The following is a 22,375-nucleotide window of genomic DNA, read 5'->3' as shown; positions in this document are numbered from 1 at the left end:
AACTAGAGGGCCACAATGCTTTTTGGGGCCCAATGGAATCAGTGTCAGTTGGTTCCAGAAATAGATCCCATTTTCCTTTCCTCAATATGCAGCTACCTATAAAAAAACAAAAAACAAACAAACAAAAAAAAAAACAAAAAAAAAAAAAAAAAGGAAATCGACACACACACACCCCAGGCCAGCTGTGTGGTGGTCAAACACTTCTGTGATAGGGTGCACCTGACTCACACCCCCCTATCGGGGCTTCTAGGAGTGTACCTGACCGCGGCTGTATCTGAGCACACCTGAGCCTCTGTGGGAGTAGCGGTCTCGCACAAAGGGTCTAACCCGGGGAAGACTCAGCATTCTGGGCCCCTTAACGGAAGCTTTTACGCGCTCCAGCCCAGCAGGCCTTGACAGGGTAACAGGAACTGCCGCCCCCAATACAACATCCCCATCTCCACAGCCACACAGAGTTCGGGACCAGCCCCGCTGACGTCATCGCCCCGCCCCCTCAACTCGCGCCTCCGTTCCCGCCCCGCCCCTTTCCCAGCGTCCTCCGCGGCCAGGCTCCTCGCCCTCCACTTTTGCTAGTCGCCTCAAGATGGCGGACACAATGAGCCGGCGCTACGCCGGTCGGTACTAAGCTGACGGTGAGGAGAACAGTCCGCTAGGCCCCACCATCAGGACGGGAGAGCGCTGCCCACTGAGGAAGAGGCGGCGGACCGACTGCAGAGCCTTCTTCCCGCTCGCCGCTAGCGCGGCGCACGCACCACCTGGGTTGGCCCTGAGCCGCCAGCCCGCTCGCCGCCCGACCCCGCCCCGGCCCCGCGCCGCTGCCGCCTCCTGCCGCCGCCATGAAGCTGACCGACAGCGTGCTGCGGAGCTTCCGCGTCGCCAAGGTGTTCCGCGAGAACTCGGACAAGATCAACTGCTTTGACTTCAGCCCCAATGGCGAGACGGTCATCTCGAGCAGCGACGACGACTCCATCGTGCTCTACGACTGCCAGGAGGGCAAGTGAGTGCGGTGGGGGCCGCGGGCCGGGCGCCGAGTCCCTCCCTCCTTTCCTCCCGCGGCCGCCCTGGTCCCCACCGCGGTCCCTGGCCTGCTCTGCACCCGTTCGGGCCAGGGCCGCCTCCACCCCGCTGGCGATCGTAAATAGTACTAATAACAGCATTGTTTCGGGTTTCTGGATCTCCTGCGAAACCCCACCTTGACCTTGACCTTTAAGCGCCCTGTCGGTGCGCCCCGGGCCCTCCGGAGAGCCCTTTTCAGATGTAAGTCAGCTCGGTGCCGAACTGGCGGAGCTGCTCTGCTGTCTGAGGCAGCACCAGCCCTCTGCCCTGTCCGCGGTGACCTCGATTCAGCTCTGGCACCGCACCGGTCCCCTGCCTGACCCTCACTTCCCGCGCGGCCTTTCTGCCTTCTCGCGGCACGAGGTGCAGTTTTTAGCTGTCAGGGTGTAATCTGTTGTGCCTGTCTTGGAGCTTTCTGCCCTTTTCCTGTTCCATTTCTTTTAATTCTGTCAGACTCTATGCTCATGTTTATGGTTAACTTAAGCAGCGTCCCCGAAACTTTTCTTTCCTAGACACAAGCGAACTTGCCCGCCCCATCCCTACCAGAATGCAAACTCTGTTTCTTCATCTATTTAGAGACAGGGGCTCCGTGTATCCCCAGCTAGCTGGCCTGAAATGTAGACCAGGCTGGCCTCGATCTCACAGAGATCCGCCTACTTCTGCTCCTGAGTGCTGGGTGAGGGCCTCTTAAAACAAAGAAAGCATCCTGGAACAATTTTAGTGTTTCCTTTTGCACTCGTAAAAAAAAGTTTGCAGCCCAGGCCTGGAGTCTCAGCATTCGAGTGGCAGAGAGAGGCAGGTGAGGTCCAGAACCGCCGGGGATACGTAGATACCCGTCTCAAAACAGTCTGTCAAAACCACAGCATTTTATGGTTCATTTTGAATTCTTAAAATTCTGGATTTGGTTATGAAAGTTTTTTGTTAGTTGGAGAATCAGTACGACTGTGTACCTGTAGTATTAGCAAACGATTTGCTTTTTTCAGAGCCTGGAAGCAGGCATTGTCCACCTGACCTTATCCTTGCTCCAAGTCCTTAGTAATCAGTGACCTCTTTAAAATTGATTTCCCATGACAAGCTTGACTTCAGCCACCTTTCCTAAGTAGGGAAGGTTTGGTTTAATTTGGTGGCTACTGTTTTTGTCCTACATTATTTTGTTACCTAGTCCTAGGTCCTATGTTTTCTTAATACTTAGGTCTTTCTCTACTTTGTTTAGTTCCTTTTGTTTTTGTTTGTTTGTTTGTTTTCAAACAACTGATGGTTTTCTTTGGAACTTGTGTCTGAATTTGATTAAAGTAAAGCTGTTTGTAGACTGAGCTATATACAAGGTGCTTTATGATTATCACCCACTGGAGCGGTAAGAAAATATTATGTACCTATCTCTGGGTCTGCCTACAGTGGTGGTCCTAGGGGAGAGAGGATGATTAGCCCGACAGGTAGTTGTTCATTTAGGGGATGGGGATTTTATCCAGGTCTAACCATTTGAATCTGTTTGGAAGAGATTTAAAGTTGGGGTAAGGGGTTATGACTGTGGAATGAATCCTGGAACTAGAAGGAATTTGGAGCTGGTTCCCTGGAAATGTTAAGTGCTTCTACACAGATCAGAACCTCCCCTCAAAACATGTAGAAATGCATATCCTTATTCAAAGGCATAGAATGCCAAGGTTACAAAATAATACTGTTTATTTGTGCATGCAACATTTTTATATAACTACAGGCTTACAGAAAGTACAGTGTTTCAAAGGACTCTCTTGAAAAAAATATTTACTAGGCCAAGTAGCGCATACCTTTAGTTCCAGCACTGGGGAGACAAGAGACAGGCAGCTCTCTGTGAGTTCAAGCCAGTCTGGTCTACATAGTGAGTTCCAGTCTAGGCCAGCTAGGGGTGTAGGAAAACGCTATCTCAGAAAGACTGAGAAAAAAAAAAAAAAGAAAGAAAGAAAACTACTTCACCAGCAGTGCCTGTAAATCCCAGCACCGCTCTCCTTGTAACCCCAGCTGTCCTGGAACTCGCTGTGTAGACCAGGCTGGCCTGGAACTCACAGAGATCCACCTGCCTCTGCCTCCCGAGTGCTGGGACTAAAGGCATGGGCCACCACGCCTGGCACAAGTAATATTTTTATTTGATAATTATCAGTGTTAGAATTTGGGTGCTTGAAAATAGCTAAAACAAGGTTGTTTGAGAGAGTCTTACTGTAGTCCCAGCTGGCTGGAACTCAGTATGTATTTCTGGCTAACAATCCTCCTGCCTCAGCCTCTCAAGTCCTGGATGTGAATCACCAATACTTGGCTTAAAACAAGATTTTTTTTCTTTTATGATTTTATTATTTATTAATGTGTGTACATGCATGTGGAGATCAGAGGACAACTTGCAGGAATTGATTCTCTCCATGTGGATCCTGGGGATTGAACTCAGATCATCCATCAGGCTTGGTGGCAGGCACCTTTACCCACTGAACCATCTCATAGGCCCAAAACAAGTTAAATTTGTTTTATTGCATGGTATGTTTGGTTTACTGCCCCTTTGAACTTTATAATGGAGTTAATCCCTTGAATTATATTTTAACTGGGAAGAATGTAAGGGATACTCTTGTTGTAGTAATGCAAATTACTCAAAATGAAGGTTTTACTTTTTTCTATTTATGGGTGCAAGAGACACACACACACACAGCTTTTGTTTGCCTTCTTGAGGCAGGGTTTCTTTTAGCCCAGATTACCTTACAAATCTATGTAGCCAAGGCTGGCCATGAGCTCCTGATTTCTCCTGCCTCTGCCTTCCAAGTGCAGGGATTATAGATATGCTTCACCGTGATCAGCTAGCTTTACTGTCACTTTCTTTGTTCATACCTAATTTCCAAAATCATAGTTTTAAGGAGGAAGCTTGCCAAAATGCTTGGAAATGTGCACAGACTTTGTTAAGACCCTTGCAATAGATATAGTACATTAAGATCTTGCTTTCAAAGTAGAAATTGAAATGCAGAAATCAATTTCTTTCATTAGAGACAATTCTCAGGTTGCTGCTTTTTTTTATATATTTAAGACATAAAGGCCATCTCTCAATGGATCCCAGTTTTTTTTACACCACACACTTTAAAACTCTTAGGGGTTGGTCTTTTTGTTTACTTGTAATTTTGGAGATAGAATCCATGGCCTTGTGTGTACTAGCAAGCCCTCTGTAACTGAGCCATATCCCTAACTCTGTTTTCTGTCCTTGATGGGCTGAAATAACTAGGATTCACTTCTGCCACTGATGGATGCAAAGCCAACTTGTCTTTAGTGTAAGCACACGCTCGATCTCACTCTTTGGTTATCCAGAAAATGGACTGGACCTGGTAGCATTTTATTTTAGTGAAGGTAGCCAAGTGGAAAATAAGTAGAATTGTGAGAACTCTTTTAAAAATAGGTTTCATGAGCCAGGCGTGGTGGCGCACGCCTTTAATCCCAGCACTCGGAAGGCAGAGGCAGGCGGATCTCTGTGAGTCAAGGCCAGCCTGGTCTACATAGTGGTTCCAGGACAGCTGGGGCTACAGGGAGACCCTGTCTCAAAAAGGCCCAAAAAAAAAAAAAAAAAAAAAAAAAGGTTTTGGGAAGAGGAAGCCCTCACTGCTGGTAATTGAAAGTGCAAATGATTGACTTCTCTTAAGCTTCCTGGGTCATTTGATTGTTTAGCCCAAGGTTCCAAAAGAATGTTATATTGAGAAGATAAACTTTTTGCATAGATTGGAGTTCTTGGTAAATGTTGGTACTGGAGTTTGAAATTCTGTTTTTCTTTTTCTTTTTGAGTCAGAGTTTCATTTTGAAGCCTAGACTGACTAAACTTACTGTGTAGCCTTTTAAGTTCCTGCCTTAGCCTTTTAAGTTCTGGCTGGGATTACAAATACAAGCCTTCACACCTGACTTTAGTATTCTTCTGAGACCTAAATGTGAAACATTATGTTAAAAGTGTTCTTGTTTTCTGGCTTTGTGCACACAGAGAGTTGTTTTGGCATTCAGTTTTAGTTTCCCAGAGATATTTTGATTTTTAAAAACATTTTGTCTAATTTAAGCAGCATGTGACAATTTTTCTTTGCTATAGATTTTATTTTTCCAAGATCCTTTTACCTTGATCTTCAAGGGTCTGGAGAGGAAGATATTTAAGGAGCTTCAACAAGTAGTTTGGAACTGCTAGGTTGGAAATAACGTAATTTTCCAGTAAAGTAAAAAGAAAGAACCATTGACTATAGTTTTGCCAGGGAGAGTTAGGCTTGTTTTCTAAAAGGCACATCCAGTGCTTTGTACCTCTAGACAGGAAGGTCAAACATCTTCAAAAGTAAGTGACATTCAGAAAGTAAGCAAATTTTGCATCTGGTTTCAGTTTTGATAAATCATTGCCTTTAAGAAAACTTTCTGAAGTTGGGCGTGGTGGCACATGCCTTCGATCCCAGCACTTGGGAGGCAGAGGCAGGTAGATCTCTGTGAGTTCCAGGTCGGCTGGGGCTACAGGGAGACTGTCTCGAAAAAAAGGGGGAGGGGGAGAGAAAGAGGGAGGAAGAGGAAGAGAGAAGGAAAAAGAAAAGAAAAAACTTTCTGGGGCCCACATCAGCCCACCTATAACTCCAGCTCCAGGGAATCTAACACCCTCTTCTGACCTCCTCAGGCATCTACCCACACATGGCATACATACACAGAGATGCATACGCATACACATAAATAAAATAAAATCCATAACCAAAAAGGAAGAAAGCTTTTTTAGGAAAAGTTCTTGGGCTTGCGGTATTCTCATATTCCTTTGTTGTAAGTTACGACTTTGTTTTGTGCTCCTTCTCAAATAAATATGCTTCTCCAAGTTTTACATTTGAAGCCAGGCATGCTGGTACACGCTTATAATCCTAATTCTACCACTTGAGAAATGGAGGCAGAGGGATTCAAAGCAATCCTCAATTACAGTGAGTTGGAGGCCAGCTCTACGTTTCCTTCTACTTGGCGTTTGATGTTCAAAGTGAAGATCTTTTCTTTAGATGGCCATGATGCTTGATTTTTGTTTTGGGGTTTTTTTTCTTATTTTTATTTTTATGTGTATGAGTGTTATGCTTGCAGGTACCTAAGAGCAGCCAGTGTTCTTAACTGCTAAACCATCTCTCCAGCCCCTGGTTTTTGTTTTTAAGGGGGGGTCTTGGTGCTGGAAAGATGACTCTGTAGTGTACTGGACTTGCTCTGTTTTGGCTCATTATTGCCTGTAACTGCAGCTCCAAGAGAGATCCAGGTCCATCTTCTGGTCTCCATAGGCACTGCACTCACAAGTACAAACCTGCACACAGACACATACATAAGCATATTTCTTAAATTTTAGCTGAGTGTGGTGGCATGTGCCTTTAATCTCAGCACTCTAAAGGCAGAGGCAGTAGGTCTCAGTGGGTTTGAGGCCAGCTTGGTCTACATAGTGAGTTTCAGGCCAGGGGCTACAGGGAGATCTTGTCTCAACAGAACAAAACAATTTAAATTTCAGCAAGGCATGGTGGTTTATGCTTTTTTAAAATATTTTATTTATTATTTTTATTTTATGTGTGTGTATATTGCCTGCGTGTAGGTTAAGTGCACCCATGTCGTGCAGTGCCCGTGGAGGATAGAAGAGGCCATCGGATCCCCTGGAACTGGAGTTAATGGACAGTTGTTAGCTGCCATGTGGGTGCTGGGATTCAAACCCAGGTCTTCTGCAGGAACAACCAGTGTTCTTAACCGCTGAGCCATCTCTCCAGTCCAGTGGTTTATGCCTTTAATCCCAACACTTGGGAGGCAAAAGCAGGCAGATATCTGAGTTTGAAGCCAGATGGAGATTTCCCTGTTATCCAGTGAACTAAGCATCCTCCTGCCTCAACCTCTTCTGTAGATGGGACTTGCAGTTACTCCACTTGTGCCCTTGATTGTTGATTTCAAGTTTTTGCGATAGAGTTTTCTGATTTTTTTTTTCCTTCCTCTGTTTGCTCCTCAGACCAAAGAGAACCCTGTACAGTAAGAAATATGGTGTGGACCTCATCAGATACACTCACGCGGCAAACACAGTCGTTTACAGCTCTAACAAAATAGATGGTAAGCAAACCATTTTGGGAGGTCTGTCGTGCTCATGATTTCCTTTGTTTAATTCTTCACAGAATCACTGTGACAGCTTTTGCTTTGGTTAATAGTACATTGGTTTAAATATTTTCCTATGACATAGCTATGCTAATTACATTGTTATAACTGAAAGAATGCTGGGAAGCAAGCTACTAGCACTTTTGAAGAACTGGAACAGAATATGAAAAATGTCCAGTTCATAATGGGGAGTCCAAAAAGAAGCCACTAATTATATTTATGATTTATATTCCTTGAAACTTGAAAGAATAAAGAAAAAAAAATCAAAAGAATACTTCACCCACAGCAATTAGGAAACTAATAGGCCTTTCCATTCAGAATATGTAGGTTGAGCCAGGTGTGGTATCTCACCTCCAATTCCCTTATCTGGGGCTTCTGAGGCTGGAGGAATAGAGTTCAGGCCAGCCTGAGCTACATGGTGAGACCTCATCTTCAAAAACTAAGAGTGCGGGGGAGAAATAAAGGCAAACCTTTAGCATTTCTGACTGAGGGAGATTAAAACAGAGAATGTGTAAATAGACTAAATGCTGAATGGAAAGGAGACCAGAAAAATAAAAACAAGAATAGCTTAAGCATCCCAGCACTCAGGGAGGCTACGACCAGAGCTGCCCACTTGACAACTTAGCAGAGTTGTTGCCAAAAAAAAGAAGGCAGGCATGGTGGTCTGGTCAGGCCTTTAATCTCAGTACTCTGGAGACAGAGACAGGCAGATATCTGCATTCAAGCCTAACTTGGTCTACATAGCAACTTTCAGGCCAGCTGGAGCTACAGCAAAACACTGTCTCATTTAAAAAAAAAAACATGATAAATAAATAAAGGCTTGAGAAATGGTTTTATTTTGTTTTCTAAATGGTTGAGCTATGATAGTTTAAGGAAAATTAGAAGATTGTAGATCTCTTCTAGTCTGTGTCATTGAAGAACTGTGCACTGACCTCAGTGGTCTTTGATTCCAGGGACATGTTTTGTTTGTTCGTTGGTTTTGTTTGTTTCATCATTCTGTAACAGTGTCTCACTGTGTAGCCCAGGGCTAGACTGCCAAGTGCTAGCGTCACAGGTGTGCAAGCTGTGTGTCTGTCCAGTGGTATATATTTTTATCTCTGGAAAGCATTGCTGGGATTGAGGATGTTAGGCAAGTGTTCTACCACGGAGCCACATCTCTGGCCTCTCTCTTTTTACTTTGAAGAATGAAGAGATATTTTAGGAATTCGAACTTTGTTTTTAATAAATGGTTTCTGTTTTTGCCTGATTTTTCCCTGGGATAAGTCTCCTAGGTTGGCAAATTGTCTTGATAATTGAACTGTTGCACTTACTTTTTTTTTTTTTTTTTTTAAACCTTACTAGTTTACTGCTTCACTTTTTGTACTAAAATATCTCATGGTTTTTTTTTTTTTTCGGATAGTATCACTATAACCAGGTAGCCCTTGAATTTGTGATATTACTGCTTCATCCTCCTGAATGCCGGGAATATAGGCTGTGGCAGGCACAGTTAGATTCTTTTTAAAGATTTGTTTTTTAATTATATGTCTCTGTGGGCATGTGCATGTGTTGAGTGCAATCGTACACAGAGTCCAGAAGAAGGTGTCACATCCCCTTGAGGTGGTTGTGAGCCTCCAACATGGGTGGGTAGGAAACGAAGTTGGGTCCTCTGCAAGAGCAGTACATGCTCTTAACCTAACCAAACCATACGCCCCTACTTCCACCCCCTTTTTTTTGAGACATGGTCTCACTAAGCAGGGCTGGCTGACCTGGAACTCAGTTGTGTAGACCAGGCTGGCCTCCAACTCATAGAGGTACACCTGCCTCCCAGTGCTGGAACTAAAGGTATGTGCCACCATGCTCAGGCCCATTAGATTTTTCTAATATCATTCAGCAAGGGTTATTTAGGCTCCTATTTTAATCTATCTCAGAGCAGATGGGCAGAAATCTTCCTTGAATGAGACTTTTCTACCTAAACTTAATTTTTAGTAAGTATATCATTTGTATTTTTTTATGCTTCTGTATCAGTAGTTTTCTAAGTAGGCAATGCAGTTAATGCTTTTACATAGGAAAATAAAATATTGGAATCCTGAGGAAATATGTATATAACATCTAAATACTGGTATATTTCTTTTGTTGGGCCACTTTTCTGAGTGATTAAATGAGGATTCTCCAAATTTGGTACAAGATGAGGCAAATGTGTGGCACTTGCAGCTTTGCTGCCAGGCCTCTGCAGTGGGAATGTTGCCTTTCCTGTCTCGAGTGCATCCTGAAGAGTTCCTCCAGTGCTCCGTTTCCTTTTGCCTGATTCCAGGCTGAGGTAGTAGTTTGTACAGTTTGAGGGTCTATGATACCACCCGGTACAGGAGATAACTGTACAGGCCACTGCCTTGCCAGGAACAGCGCACCAGCTACCAAGTGGGGTGGAGAGGATGGCGAAGCTCTGCTCATCTCTGGGAATCCAGGTAATGGGGAGGAAATCTTGACTTCTTAGGGCAGGTGAGTAGTTCTTAGCACTAGAGCAACTAGAAATGCTTTGTAGCTGTTATTTCACAGGTTTGGAGATGTTTTCAAATAAACCATGTGGAGTCCATTACAGACTATTAAGGCTTCCTTCGGGCTTGGTGGCGCATGCCTTCAATCCCAGCAGAGGCAGATGGATCTCTGAGAGATCAAGGCCAGCCTGGTCTATGTAGTGAGTTCCAGGCCAGCTGAGGCTACAGGGAGACCCTGTCTCTAAAAGACAAAAGAAAAAAAAAAAAAAACAGACTGTTAAGGCTTTTCTTTTCTCCCTCTTAGGTTAAATGCCCTCATTAGAGAGCACCCTTGCAAGCCAAGTGTGTTGCTCTTGTTTATGATCCTAGCATTCAGGAGGCTGAGGCTGGAGGATTGCTACTAGTTTGAAGTCAGCCTTTGCTATATACTGAGTTCCAGCCTAGTGTGAACTGCAGAATGGGACTCTTTCAAGAAAGGGAAAGGAAGGAGACGGACAAAACCAGAGTACACCCTTACGAGCCACTTGATATGTTCAACCTCTTCAGGCTCTTTTCTGATTGTCTTTATAGTGCCCTTTTTGTGCTTCTTCCTTCCTTTTGGTACCATATTTCCCATTACTTGTTCCTTAGCAACTGTGTGTGTGTGTGTGTGTGTGTGTGTGTGTGTGTGTGTGTGTGTGTGTGTGGTGCTTTGTTTGGCTCTTTCGGTTTTTGAGACAGGGTCTTTATATATAACCTATGCTGGCCTTGAACTGGCAATCCTCCTCCCTAGGCCTCCAGTGTGCTGGGATTACAGGCCAAAGTCATCGTGACCAGCTTTTCACTTTTAAGAAACATAGTACTTCCTATTTTTCTAGTTCTTTTGTGTTGCCAAGGCCTCATCTATGCTAGACATGCACACTGAGCTGCAGCCCCAGCCTTCTAGTTTATTCTCTATGGCACTTCATTCCCTGCTAAACCCATCCTTTTGTGTGTCGGGGGGTGGGGGGTGGGGGTGTGTGTGTGTGTGTGTGTGTTTGAGATAAGGTCTCCCTGTAGCCCCAGCTGGCCTGGAACTCACTATGTAGATCAGACTGGCCTTGAATTCACAGAGATCCACCTGCCTCTGCCTCCCAGCTGCTGGGATTAAAGGTGTATGCCACCACGCCTGACTTCAAGCCAATCTTTCTGCTGTATATTTTCCTAGATAGACTCTTTTGGAGATTTGTTTGTTTTGGAGACAGGGTCTTCCTATGTTTAGCCCATACTATCCTCAAACTCACTATAGCCCAGTCTCTAATTTTTCAATCATTTTGCCTCAGCCTCCAGAGGCCTAAGATTATAGGCTTATTATGCCTGACTCATTAAGATAGGGTCTCCCTGTAGTTTCAGCTGTCCTGGAACTCACCATGTAGACCAGGCTGGCCTTTAACTCACAGAGATCTGCCTGCCTCTGCCTCCCAAGTGCTGGGATTAAAGGCATGCGCCACCACGCCCGGCCAAATAATTTATTTTTAAGAGTGTATGTCTACATTCCCTAAGTACAGATCTTTATGATGATTCTTTTCCATTTTGTTTAGTTTCCACATAAGTTGTAGGTCAACACTTCTGGAGAACTAGAAGCAAAAATTTTCTATCGATGTCCAGCCTTAAGTTTTTGCGCACTTCTTTAAGTGTTTCCTTAGCAGCAAGATGTTTTTCTTTTAAGGTTTGTTGCTCTGTAGGCACTAAAATCAATGTCTAAAACCATTGATTTTTTTAAGTCCTTGCTAGGGTACAAGGCAAGATGAATTATAAATTATGAAGAAGCCAGTGGCCAGTAGGGATTTTTTTTTTCTAAATGTAGTTTTTACTTTTTCTCTCTCTCAGCACTAGACATTGAACCTTGGGCTTCACACATGCTTGGCAAGCACTCTACCACTGAATTTTACTCCTAGTCCCAAAACAGTGGTTTTGAATGTTGCTATGAATGTCGTCATCTTAGAACTTGGCTTTTGAGTTATATGAATCTATTTACCATTGTTTATCCATGATTTGCTTGGCAATGTAATACATAGGGCTCTTTAGCCTTGTCTTTTCAAAATGAAAAGTAAATTTTAAATAGTCCAATATCATGCCTATTTGTCTCCTTACAGACACAATTCGTTATTTGTCCTTGCATGACAACAAATACATCAGATACTTCCCTGGACATAGCAAAAGGTAAGACCCAAGTACTGTAGAATTACTTGTTTTATCCCTGGGGTAACCCAGAGACCAGAAGAGTGAGGGGAGAGGTTTTGTTTGTAAATTCAGCCTACTTGCTTTTTGCCATTCCTCTTCATCTTGTTAACTCTTCAGTAGCCCCTTCTTGGTTTACTGAGGTTGTGGAAGCAGGAGATAGTTTCAGAGATAACTAAAATCTCTGTTAAAATATAAGGGGCGGGAGTATAGCTCAGTGGCAGACTACATGCATAGCCTGTAAGCACCAAAAATAAAATAAGGCGGGAAGAGGGGTTGGGTGTATCTCAGTGTTTGGTGTGTAGTAAAGCTATTAGGGAACAACCTATGCTGTAAAAATTTGGTATTTAGGAATGCCAGATCTCAGATCTCTCTCTTTTTTTCAAATGTGCATAATCTTTTGCTTGCGTGTACATACGCAACATATGTGTGCCTGGTGCCCACAGAGGCCAAAAGAGGGTGTTAGATCCCTGAAAATTTGAGTTACAGGTGGTTGTTAGCCATCATATGGGTGTTGGGCACCAAATCTCTGTCCTCTCTAAGAGCAGCCAGTGCTCTTACAACTAATCTGTCCCTGGATTTGCCTATATAAATGGAATCAGATGTTATATGGCCTTTTGTGCCTGGTTTCTTTGATGTAGCATGCTTTCAAAGTTCATCCCTGTTGTCATATGAATCAGTACTTGGTTTCTTTTAGTGTCAAATAATAATTGTGTCATATCATGTGACTATTCCCCATTTTGTTGATCCATTAGTGAATGGCCACTGGGTTTTTCCATTCTTTAATATGAATAATGATATAAAAGCATCTGGACATTTATGTGTGAACATTTTAATTCTCTAGGGTATATACTAGGAATGGAATTTCTGAGTTGTATAATAACTATCTTTTCAGAAAATGATTTCTAAAGCATCTATACCACTTTACAGTTCCATATCCTCTTACCAATATTTGTTGTCATTCCTCTTTTATTACAGCTTTTTGTGAGTGTGGGTTAGTATTTTGTTGTCTTAATTGCAGTAAAATCACATATTTTGTTTTGTTTGAGGCAAGGTCTCACTATATAGCCCTGGCTGACCTGGAACTCACTATGTAGATTTAGGCTGGCCCCAAATTCATAGAGATACCCGCTTACTCTGCCTCCTGAGTGCTAGGATTAAAGGCATGCCCCACCACACCTGGCCCCTTCAAGTTTTTTTTATACTGAGGCTTTAAGTTGCTTTTTTTTTCTCATATTCACTGCTTTTGATTGTTCCAAATAAGTTTGTATGCTTCCTAGGGTGGTAATTTGGGGAAAATTGGTATATATACAGGTAGACAGAGTGGCTTAGAATTCATATCCAATTTTTGCTCATATTTTGCTTCAACTCCTATTTATCTTGATACATTGCAGGGTGGTGGCCTTGTCCATGTCACCTGTGGATGACACTTTCATTTCTGGGTCTCTTGATAAGACCATTCGACTCTGGGATCTCCGGTCTCCTAACTGCCAGGTAATGGTACCTCACAGTTACATTTTTGAGCATTTTCTGTGAAAGACATTATCATAGCTTTCCTCCCCAAGCAAGGGAGAAAGCAGTGGTTCCATTTGGGGATCCCAGAGTCTTCTTAAATGGCAGAGAAAACCTAGTTGGCTTCTGCTTGGTAAGCAGATATCCTAAGCTAGTAGGTTGCATTATACTCTGTGGCTTAGTGCTTTAAAAAGTTTTCCTAAAGCCTTTGAGCTACAGCTTTTAGCTTCAAGGAATTTGTTTTCATTGGAACTTCATAATATTGTACAGTTAGGGTTGATTGGAAATCCATTGTATGATGACTTCTTTTTTTTTAGAAGCTTCAATTTAGTCAGATTTTTGTTTGCTTTTACTGTTTTGTAGGTAGGCAACTGGGTATCTGTTCATATCCCTTTCTTAGTTTTCATTGGGAAAAGTAAATGATACAGTGGCAAGATGCATCATTATTAACTGTTTGTCTTTTCTCTTAGGGCCTCATGCATCTACAGGGCAAGCCAGTTTGTTCTTTTGATCCAGAAGGGTTAATTTTTGCTGCAGGTGTCAACTCGGAAATGGTTAAACTTTACGACCTTCGATCTTTTGATAAGGTAAATCTTTGAATCTTTGAGCTGTCTTGATGTTATGGAAGTTTTAAGGGCAAGTTGGACATTTAAGATCCCTGTCTGTGATAGACAGTAGAGAGTGCTAAAATAGTACTTCATCCACATTCTGCTTTCCCAAATGAAGAATCTGAAGGATGGCATGGAAGATGATGAACTTTTTTTTTTTGTTTTTAAGATAGAGTTGGCTTTGACCAGAGGAATTATTTGTGGACCTGGGTCTGCTTTTTTTGTGTTTTTCAGGGACCATTTGCAACCTTTAAGATGCAATATGATCGAACTTGTGAGTGGACAGGACTTAAGTTCAGCAACGATGGCAAACTCATTCTCATCTCCACCAACGGCAGCTTCATCCGTCTCATTGATGCATTCAAGGGAGTAGTGATGCACACATTTGGGGTAAGCTGACAGCTTTTGAGCATGACAATTTCCATTCATACCTCCTGGGCTGGGAATTGTGTTAGCTGGATGCTGGAGATCAGCAGTTAGCCTGGAATCAGAGATTAAGACATGGGTTGATGGTTTTTCTCTGCTCATGAACTTTATTTCCTTTGGATTCTGATCATTTGCTTCTAGCAAAGTGACACAAATTGGCATTTAAAAATGATTATTCCTAACAACAAAGTTTTTTGCCCTCCTTCATAGGGAGTTGGGGTTTGGGAGTGTTAAGTAGCCACATCTGGACCTTTTGGTGGCATTGCACATGGAAAGTCTTCTGTAGAAAGGAAGGGTTTGTGTACTGGCTTGGTATTTCTAGGCAGTTGTTTTTATTAATGGCCGTATGATGAGAACTGCTATTTTTTTTTAGGGTTATGCTAACAGCAAAGCTGTCACACTGGAGGCTTCATTTACTCCAGATTCTCAATTTATTATGATTGGTAAGCTGCTTTGATTTTTTTTTTTCCCTTGTGCTCTAGTATTATGCGTTTAAGTTATTATGCAAAGTAATTAAAATATCTAATATGTTTTCAGATTTCCATATAGCACTTTGTGACTCTGGAGTTTCCTTTATTGGTTTGGGTTTTATTGTTATTTATTGTGTTTGTACATGTGTGTATACACATGCTTTTGTAGAGGCTTGTGGGGGTGGTGGGAGGTCAACTTGCAGAAGTCCATTGTCTGCTTCTACCAAGTAGGACTCAGGGATCAAACTCAGGTCATCAGTCTTGGTGGCAGACACTTTGATCCCCTGAGCCATCTTGCCAGCCTGATTTTATATTATATAGCTCTGGCTGGCCTTGAACTTGCTGTGTAATCAAGGATGACCTCAAGCTTCTGATACTCCTACCTTCACCTCCCAAGTGCTGGGATTGTAGGCATATGCCATCATAACCCAGTTCTTTGTTGGAACTGGCAATGTGTTGGTCTTCCCTTTGTGGGCTTTAGAGTTAAGCTCTAAAGCATCACTGTATTATTACTAACTTGGCATAACCTTGCATTCAGTTGTCTCGTACTACATCTTGATAAGCCAATGGTATTCAACTTTTCTGAATGAGAAATGTAAAGGTAGAAGGGGAAATGACTTAGCCAGGCATGGTGAAACACTCCTGTACATTCACTCCAATCTGAACACATGGGAGACAAAGAGGAAGGTTTGGAGTTTGAAGTCAATTTGAGTTTTGTTTTTGTTTTTGTTTTTTTTTGGTCTTTTTGAGACCTGTAGCCCCAGCTGGCCTGGAATTCACTATATAGACCAGACTGGCCTCGAACTCACAGAGATCTGCCTGCCTCTGCCTCCTGAATGCTGGGACTAAAGGTATATGCCACCACACTCAGCCTAATACATTAATTTTTAAGATGCTTTTCTTTTTTGCTTTTTTTGTCTTTCTGAGACAGGGTCTACTTGTAGCCCCAGCTGTCCTAGAACTCACTATGTATACCAGTCTGGCCTCAAACTCAAAGATCAAAAGAACCAAATGGAAGTTTTCAAGCTGAAAAACACACTGGATTGGCTCCAAGCTGAAGGGAACAAGGGGGCGCAGTGTGGGCCTAGGACAGAGGGCAGAGCACACCTGGAAGACAGGACTAAGGAAGTGGAGTCTCGGGAACACACTTCAAGCTCTGTGATTTGTCGCTGAGTCCCAGGAGGAGATAAAGATTGGTGCAAAAAAATGTATCTGAAGAATGAATACCCAAAAACATTCCATGTTTAGTAAGACTAAACTACATAGATAAGAGAAATCAGTCCTTCCCCCTCATGTGTGCACACACCTGTTTCATGCTAAGCTCATACTCCACCACTGAACACTAGCCCAGCCTCATTTGAAAGCTTTTAAAAGGCATTTAAAACTGCACATAGAGGGGTTGGAGAGACGGCTCAGTAGTTAAGAGCCCTTGTTGGTTTTGCAAAGATCCCAAGTCCTGTTCCTAGTACCCAGGACACAACTACCTATAATTCCAGTTCCAGAGGGATCCAACACCTCTGGCCTCTGAGGGCACCTGCACACATGTGCACATACCCACACACATATATACAAATAAGAACACTGAGGAAGACCCGGGTTGAAATCCCAGCACCCACATGGCAGATAACTACTGTCCGTAACTCCAGTTCCAGGGGATCCAACAGCTTCTTCTGTCCTCCGCGGGCATTACACAACATGGGTATACTTAACCTACATGCAGGCATAACACTCATATACATAAAATAAAAATAATAAATATTTTTAAAAAAACAAAAAAACCAGTCTCAAAAAGGGGGTGAGGGGTCGAATACTTAGATCAAGATGAATCCCAGTATCCTTCCTCTATCAACCTCTCAATTTCTGTTGAAGGCTGGGTTCTGAAGCTTAAATTCTCCAGACCTCAGTTCATCTTTTCCTCACTTTTCTTTGTATTATCTCTTGAAATACTACATTTCTTAATCATTCTCTTTAGGTTCAGAAGATGGCAAGATCCATGTCTGGAATGGAGAGAGTGGTATAAAAGTAGCTGTGCTGGATGGTAAACACACGGGTCCCATTACCTGTCTGCAATTCAACCCCAAGTTCATGACCTTTGCCAGTGCATGTTCCAATATGGTATGTGAACAGTGAGAGGTGTTTCTTATATAGGACCCTCTTTATTTGGGGTGGTGGATGCCATAATGAGACAGCAAGCTGTGTTCCACAGAGTTTCAAGTACTCAAGTTCATGTTTGAATTGGTGGCTTCTCTGTTATACCTCCACATCATGTGATCTTTGGCTGGGCTGGTCTTTTCATTTTTATTCCTCTTCCCATAAAGTGGGATCATCTCTGAACTCCTAAGCGATTACAGGGCTGTTTTTGGTATAGTCCTAGGTTTTAGGTCCAAACTATTTAAAATAGGTTATGCCTGACATTTTTCTTGTACTCACATTAGTCCACCTGCCTTGGCCTGAGTGTTGGAAGTATAGGTGTGAGCCACCACACCTGGTGACTTTTCCATTTCCCAACTTTCTTATACTGAATTCCTCAAATTCTTTTCATTTTTTCCATTTATTTTTATTTTCTGTATATGAGTGTATTGCTATGCAGTGCCTGTGGGGGACAGAAGAGGGCATTGGATCCTCTGGAACTGGAGTTAAGGACAGTTGTTAGCCTCAGTGTGGGTGCTGGGAATCAAATCCAGGTATTCTTCAAAAGCAGTCAGTGCTCTTAACTGCTGAGCCATCTCTCTCTAGCCCCAAATTCCTCAAATTCTTATCATAGGCCATTTAAGGGTTTGTTTTTTTTTCCCCCCCACATTTTTTAGTTTGTGTGTACACGTGGCACACATGGAGATCAGGGGATGACTTCTCAGTTCTCTCCTTTCACTGTGTTGGCTCTAGGGATTGGACTCAGTTAGCCTTGGTGGCAAGCATACTTTATTTGCTAAGCCATCTCACCAACCATTTTCTATAACTAGAAAACAAGACAGGCATGCTAGCATACACTTTACTCTTAGCATTTGCGGGGTAGAAGCAGGAGGATCAGGAATTGCAGTCCAACCTGGATTACGAGACCTTATCTCAAAAATACAAGGGGCTGGCTCAGCGGTTAAGAGCGGTGGCTACTCTTGCAGAGGACCCAGGTTTGATTCCTAGCACCCACATGGCAGCTAACAACCATAACTCCAGTTGGAGGGGATCTGACATCCTCTTCTGGCCTCCGTGGGCATTGCATACATGGGTGCATTTATATACATGCAGACAAAACATTCATACACATAGAATATAAATATATAAAAACAAACACAATAGGGCCAGGGAGATGGCTCAGAGGGTAAAGGTGCTTGCCCCCAAGCCTGACATGAGTTCAATCCCCAGAACCCAAATGGTGGAAGGAGGGAACTGACTCCCACAGGCCATCCTCTGACCTCCACATGTGTACCATGGCATGCACATATATACACACAAATGTAATTTTATTTTATGTGTATGAGTGTATTGCATGAATGTATGTGAGTATACCCACGTTTTAAAAGTTAAAAAGAATTAACTGGAAGTCAGAATTGCTGAGTCTCAGGCTCTAGTTTTTCTCTTGGAATATCTTTACCCAGAGCACACGGCCTCCACACATACATACCTTTTTCCCTAATGTTTGTTTTTGGCTTTTTGAGACAGGTTCTGCCTGTAGCCTGGTACTTGCTATGTAGATCAGGCTGGCCTCGATCTCACAGAGGCCTGCCTCTGCCTTCTGAGTGTTGCTACCACATCTAGCCCTCTTTCCTGATGTTGATTAAACCCGGAGCCTTCACTAGTGAGCAGCACCTCCATCCTGCCCCTTCACTTTTAAAAGAGACTAAGAAGGTACTGTCAGAAGAAAAGCAGCAGTAGCTGGACTATAGCTCAGATGGCAGAGCACTTGCCTGGTGTGTATGAGGCTGAGTTTCATCCCCAGTACTGAAATGAAAACTAGAAACTGCAGGGTGTGGTGGAACACACCTTTAGGGAGGCAGAGGAAAGTGGATCTCTGAGATTGAGGTCAGCCTGGTCTTAATAGTGCGTTCCAGTCTAGGTAGGGCTACAGGGAGACCCTGTCTCTAAAAGATGGGGGGAGTGGAGAGGGGTGAGAGAAACTAAGCTGGAAGCTGGATGTGGTGGTACACATATAATCCAAGCATTTGGAAGATAGCAGCATGAAGATCAACAGGTCAGGGTCATCCTTGGCGATAGAGTGTTAGGCCAACCTAGGCTACATGAAGTGCCCCCCCCCCAAAAAAAGGCATCTCACTCTCTAATTTTTTTTGGGGGGGGGCGACTCATGAAGGAAAGAGTTTGACTGAGATTACCTAGAGATTAATTGTGTGGCCAGGCTACCCACACAGTACTTTTTTTTTTTTTCTTAAAGTGCTAGACCACTGGAATGTTTCTGTCTGCATAGACCCAATTGTTCATCAGGAATTGAGGGCCACCCGGTCATAGCTCCTTCACCATTGGGGTTGGGCACTGGATGCTGTGAAGTGGGGAGGAAGAATTTTCCACGGTGAGGGATGCTTGGCTTCTTTAAGGGTTGATTTTTGTTCTCCCTACAGGCCTTCTGGTTACCCACCATTGATGACTGATCCTCACAGTGCTCAGCTATTTCTCTACAATGAGGGCGGCCAACAGGAAAAACTCATAGGGGACTGAGATGACAGCGGGGTTGGATCATTTGACTTGGCTGGAGAACATCCTTTCATATGGCCTTCCCATGGGTGTACTGTACATCTGCTCAAAAGAAAAGACTTGGCTGAGCTTCTTCAGAGACTCTTGGTGCTGGAGATTCAGCTGGCACTCAGCCCTCCCAGCTCACGCCACCAAGCTCATCCAGAGGGGTGACCAGACTTGTGATTAGGTTATACTGGGGTTCTTAAGACCCCTTCAGTTTTGAATGTATTAGCTGCTGAAGAGCCAGTGAAGTCATCAGTTCTGCCCATCCTTCTCCCACCCCTATAAATGCATGGGAAACCACAGTTCTGGTTTTGAGATGCCTAGGGCAGCTCAGTGTCCCCTGCCCTCACCCTGCATGTCTTGTTCCTGGGTCTCCCTGTGTAATTGTGGTATTATTCCACAACCATCATGTACTTAGGTGCCAAACATTTACAGAAATAAGTCTTCATATACCTTGGGGTCAAAGAAAGGGACAGATAGCTAAAGATCTTGCTTATCAGGAGGCTTTGCATTTAGTCGTGTGTTGGTGGGTGGTTTGGGTAGATTTTAGGCTCTTATGTGAGCTAGCTAAAAAGCCCAAGAGCCTGGAAGGGAGGGAAGGGGGTAGTAGATGAGTTCTAAGAACTGAAAGGTTTAGCAGCCTGGTATAATCCCCCATCATCAAGACAAACCCACGGTCTTTCTGTGTTTGTGGCCGGGGCTGGGGGGGGCGGGGGGGCTACCATGCTTGGCTTATACAAAAGCGAGGTAGGAGTCTATTTTTGTGCCTGAGTCACATCACGTTTTCCTGTGGGCCAGTATTGTGGAATGAGTAAGTTGTTTACACTGATGCCTTCCTTTCCTGCCCACCACAAATTGTGTACATAGTCAGCAGATGATACTCCCTTTTCCCCAGCTCCTATGCAAGAGCTGATTCTAGGCCTGTGTTATATGTTATATTTAGCCTTTTTATATATGACCCTTGATTTCTGTTTATATTTGAGCACAGTATGCGTGTCCACTTAAATATATCTGCAGACATGGCACATATGTATGTGTGTATAGGCCTATCGTCTGTAGCATCTCAAGAGGTCAGCAGAAGGTCTAACAGGGACTCCTATGGCCTTTTTCTCTTTGGGAGTCTTAAGTGAAGCAGAGCTGCTTCTAATGTTTGCTGTTTTCATGGCAGCTAAGTGAGGATCTTGGGATGTTTCCCTCAAGCTCCTCAAGCCACATTGTGGGGCCCTCTCTACAGTATTAGTCTCTCCTTTGCTTGATTATGCTCTGTCTGCACCTGTATTCGTGTGACAGTCACTTTTGCATGGCTTCTATGCCTGGCTTATGGCATTTGGGAACAGGGTGCTGGAACCAGTGTTTTCAGTTTGTCAGAACTTTGCCAATCACAGGTCCCTCTTTACCTGCTGTGTCTGCTTTTGTGCCCTTGTTCTTGATTTCTCCTGAGAGAAAGAACTCTAGCTAGGCCCAGGGTGAGAAGAGTTGCAGCTGCCAATTGCCCTTTTTCCTAGTTTGGCAGAGTGAGTGGCAGTCAAACCATTTAAGCAGCAGTCCCTTCATCCAAGAGTACCCAGCTGCTAGGGGGTCAGTCAGGCCATCACTGCTGCAGTTTAGCAAAGGCATCAACTATCAATCACTAACACTTTTTTTTAAGGAATTTTTTTTTTTTTTTTGACTTGCTGTCCCAACTGAAAAGGCAAGAGATGGACACTGACTGAAATCTGCAATTGTTGCTACGCACCCACTGTGTAATTCTGCCTTCCCAGAGTGCACAGGATGGTCTGTGCTGTTACTGCCCACCTTTAAGGTCTGAAATTCATGTTAGGAGTAACTGTTGAGAGAGAATGCTTGGAGTTGGAGTAACCAGAAAGGCTCAGTAACTTGTAACTAGAGTGGCTTCCCCTGCAGCAGGAAAATACTTGTATCCGAGTTCGTCTGTGCCCAAAGCTGAGGCTCCATGCTCTTAAAGACTACTGCCTCACAGCCTCTACTGGACCCCATGGCAGCAGAGCCAACTCCAAAGTTGGGAGGAAAGGGAAACAATGCAACTGGAAGTCACATGATAGTGTGTGTAGCCAGGAGGCAAGATGGAAGACTGAGCTGGCCCTGCAGGGTTATATCCCTGGGTACTGGATACCACCACTCTCTAAAGAATCAGCTGATAAGTGACCTGACACTCACTGCTCAACCACCAGCCACTGGAGTATTTTTAAGTATTCCCCATTGCAATTGACAATTACTGCTTATTAAGGAAAATTTGGGAATTTTAAGATGAACCAGTTTGCCACCCAAATGGTACCACTGTTCAATCTTTTGATGTTAAATGTTCCTCTAGGTATTTCTGTGCATAGACTTGTGTGTTTACATAGTTATTCTACTGTACATACAATTTTATGTCTCTTTTGTACTTAACATAAACATTTTTTCCATGTTATCAGTCTTACACAGGATTTTATGGCCTCTTTAAGTTTCCTTAACATTATTTGCCTGGTTCCCAGAGGGAGGGAGGAATGGATTATCCCAGTATTCCAGCTCATGTCGAGCTGCCTATACTGTGTGAATTGTTGGGCCTCCTGCTAAAGCTTGGGGCAGTAGGAGTCCCCTGGCCTAACCTTCAACCCCAGGCTCCAATTAAATAGGCATAGGGCTAGTAATGAGACTGGGAAAGGTGAGCTTAACCCAACGTTGTTCTTCAGACCATCATCTATTTTGGTCTTCCTCACCTTCCTGTTTACCTCCAACCTTGATCAGATTGGCAACCTCTTGTTAGAATAAATTGCATCTTAGGAGTCCCTGGCAAAGTGTCTGGCAGGAGGCCTGGCTAGTTGTTTGGAGACCCATTGCTTGG

The 22,375-nt window shown here is 43.6% G+C and overlaps 1 protein-coding gene across 1 annotated transcript; it reads left to right on the top strand.

Moving 5' to 3' along the window:
* Window positions 1–547: 547 nt before the first annotated feature.
* Wdr82 (WD repeat domain 82) lies at window positions 548–21,970 on the top strand. The gene is made up of 9 exons (XM_008849955.1): window positions 548–997; window positions 7,022–7,119; window positions 11,747–11,813; window positions 13,226–13,325; window positions 13,814–13,930; window positions 14,186–14,341; window positions 14,751–14,820; window positions 16,820–16,962; window positions 19,416–21,970. Exons 1-9 carry the CDS (start codon window positions 837–839, stop codon window positions 19,443–19,445), a joined length of 942 nt encoding a protein of 313 aa, XP_008848177.1. The 5' UTR covers window positions 548–836; the 3' UTR covers window positions 19,446–21,970.
* The last annotated feature ends 405 nt before the right edge of the window (window positions 21,971–22,375 follow it).

The sequence above is a fragment of the Nannospalax galili genome, unplaced genomic scaffold (assembly GCF_000622305.1).
Source record: "Nannospalax galili isolate Female #2095 unplaced genomic scaffold, S.galili_v1.0 scaffold851, whole genome shotgun sequence".
In the NCBI taxonomy this organism is placed as follows: Eukaryota; Metazoa; Chordata; class Mammalia; order Rodentia; family Spalacidae; genus Nannospalax; species Nannospalax galili.
The sequence above is the reverse complement of the archived record's forward strand: the minus strand, read 5'-3'. Positions and strand labels throughout refer to the sequence as shown.

What these genes read in the sequence shown, in the direction of transcription:
- Wdr82 (XM_008849955.1), top strand. Translation starts at nt 837, where the DNA reads ATGAAGCTGACCGACAGCGTGCTGCGGAGCTTCCGCGTCGCCAAGGTG. An exon ending in TTCCCTGGACATAGCAAAAG is followed by an intron (nt 11,814 to 13,225) that starts GTAAGACCCAAG and finishes GATACATTGCAG; the next exon opens with GGTGGTGGCCTTGTCCATGT. An exon ending in TTCTCAATTTATTATGATTG is followed by an intron (nt 14,821 to 16,819) that starts GTAAGCTGCTTT and finishes CATTCTCTTTAG; the next exon opens with GTTCAGAAGATGGCAAGATC.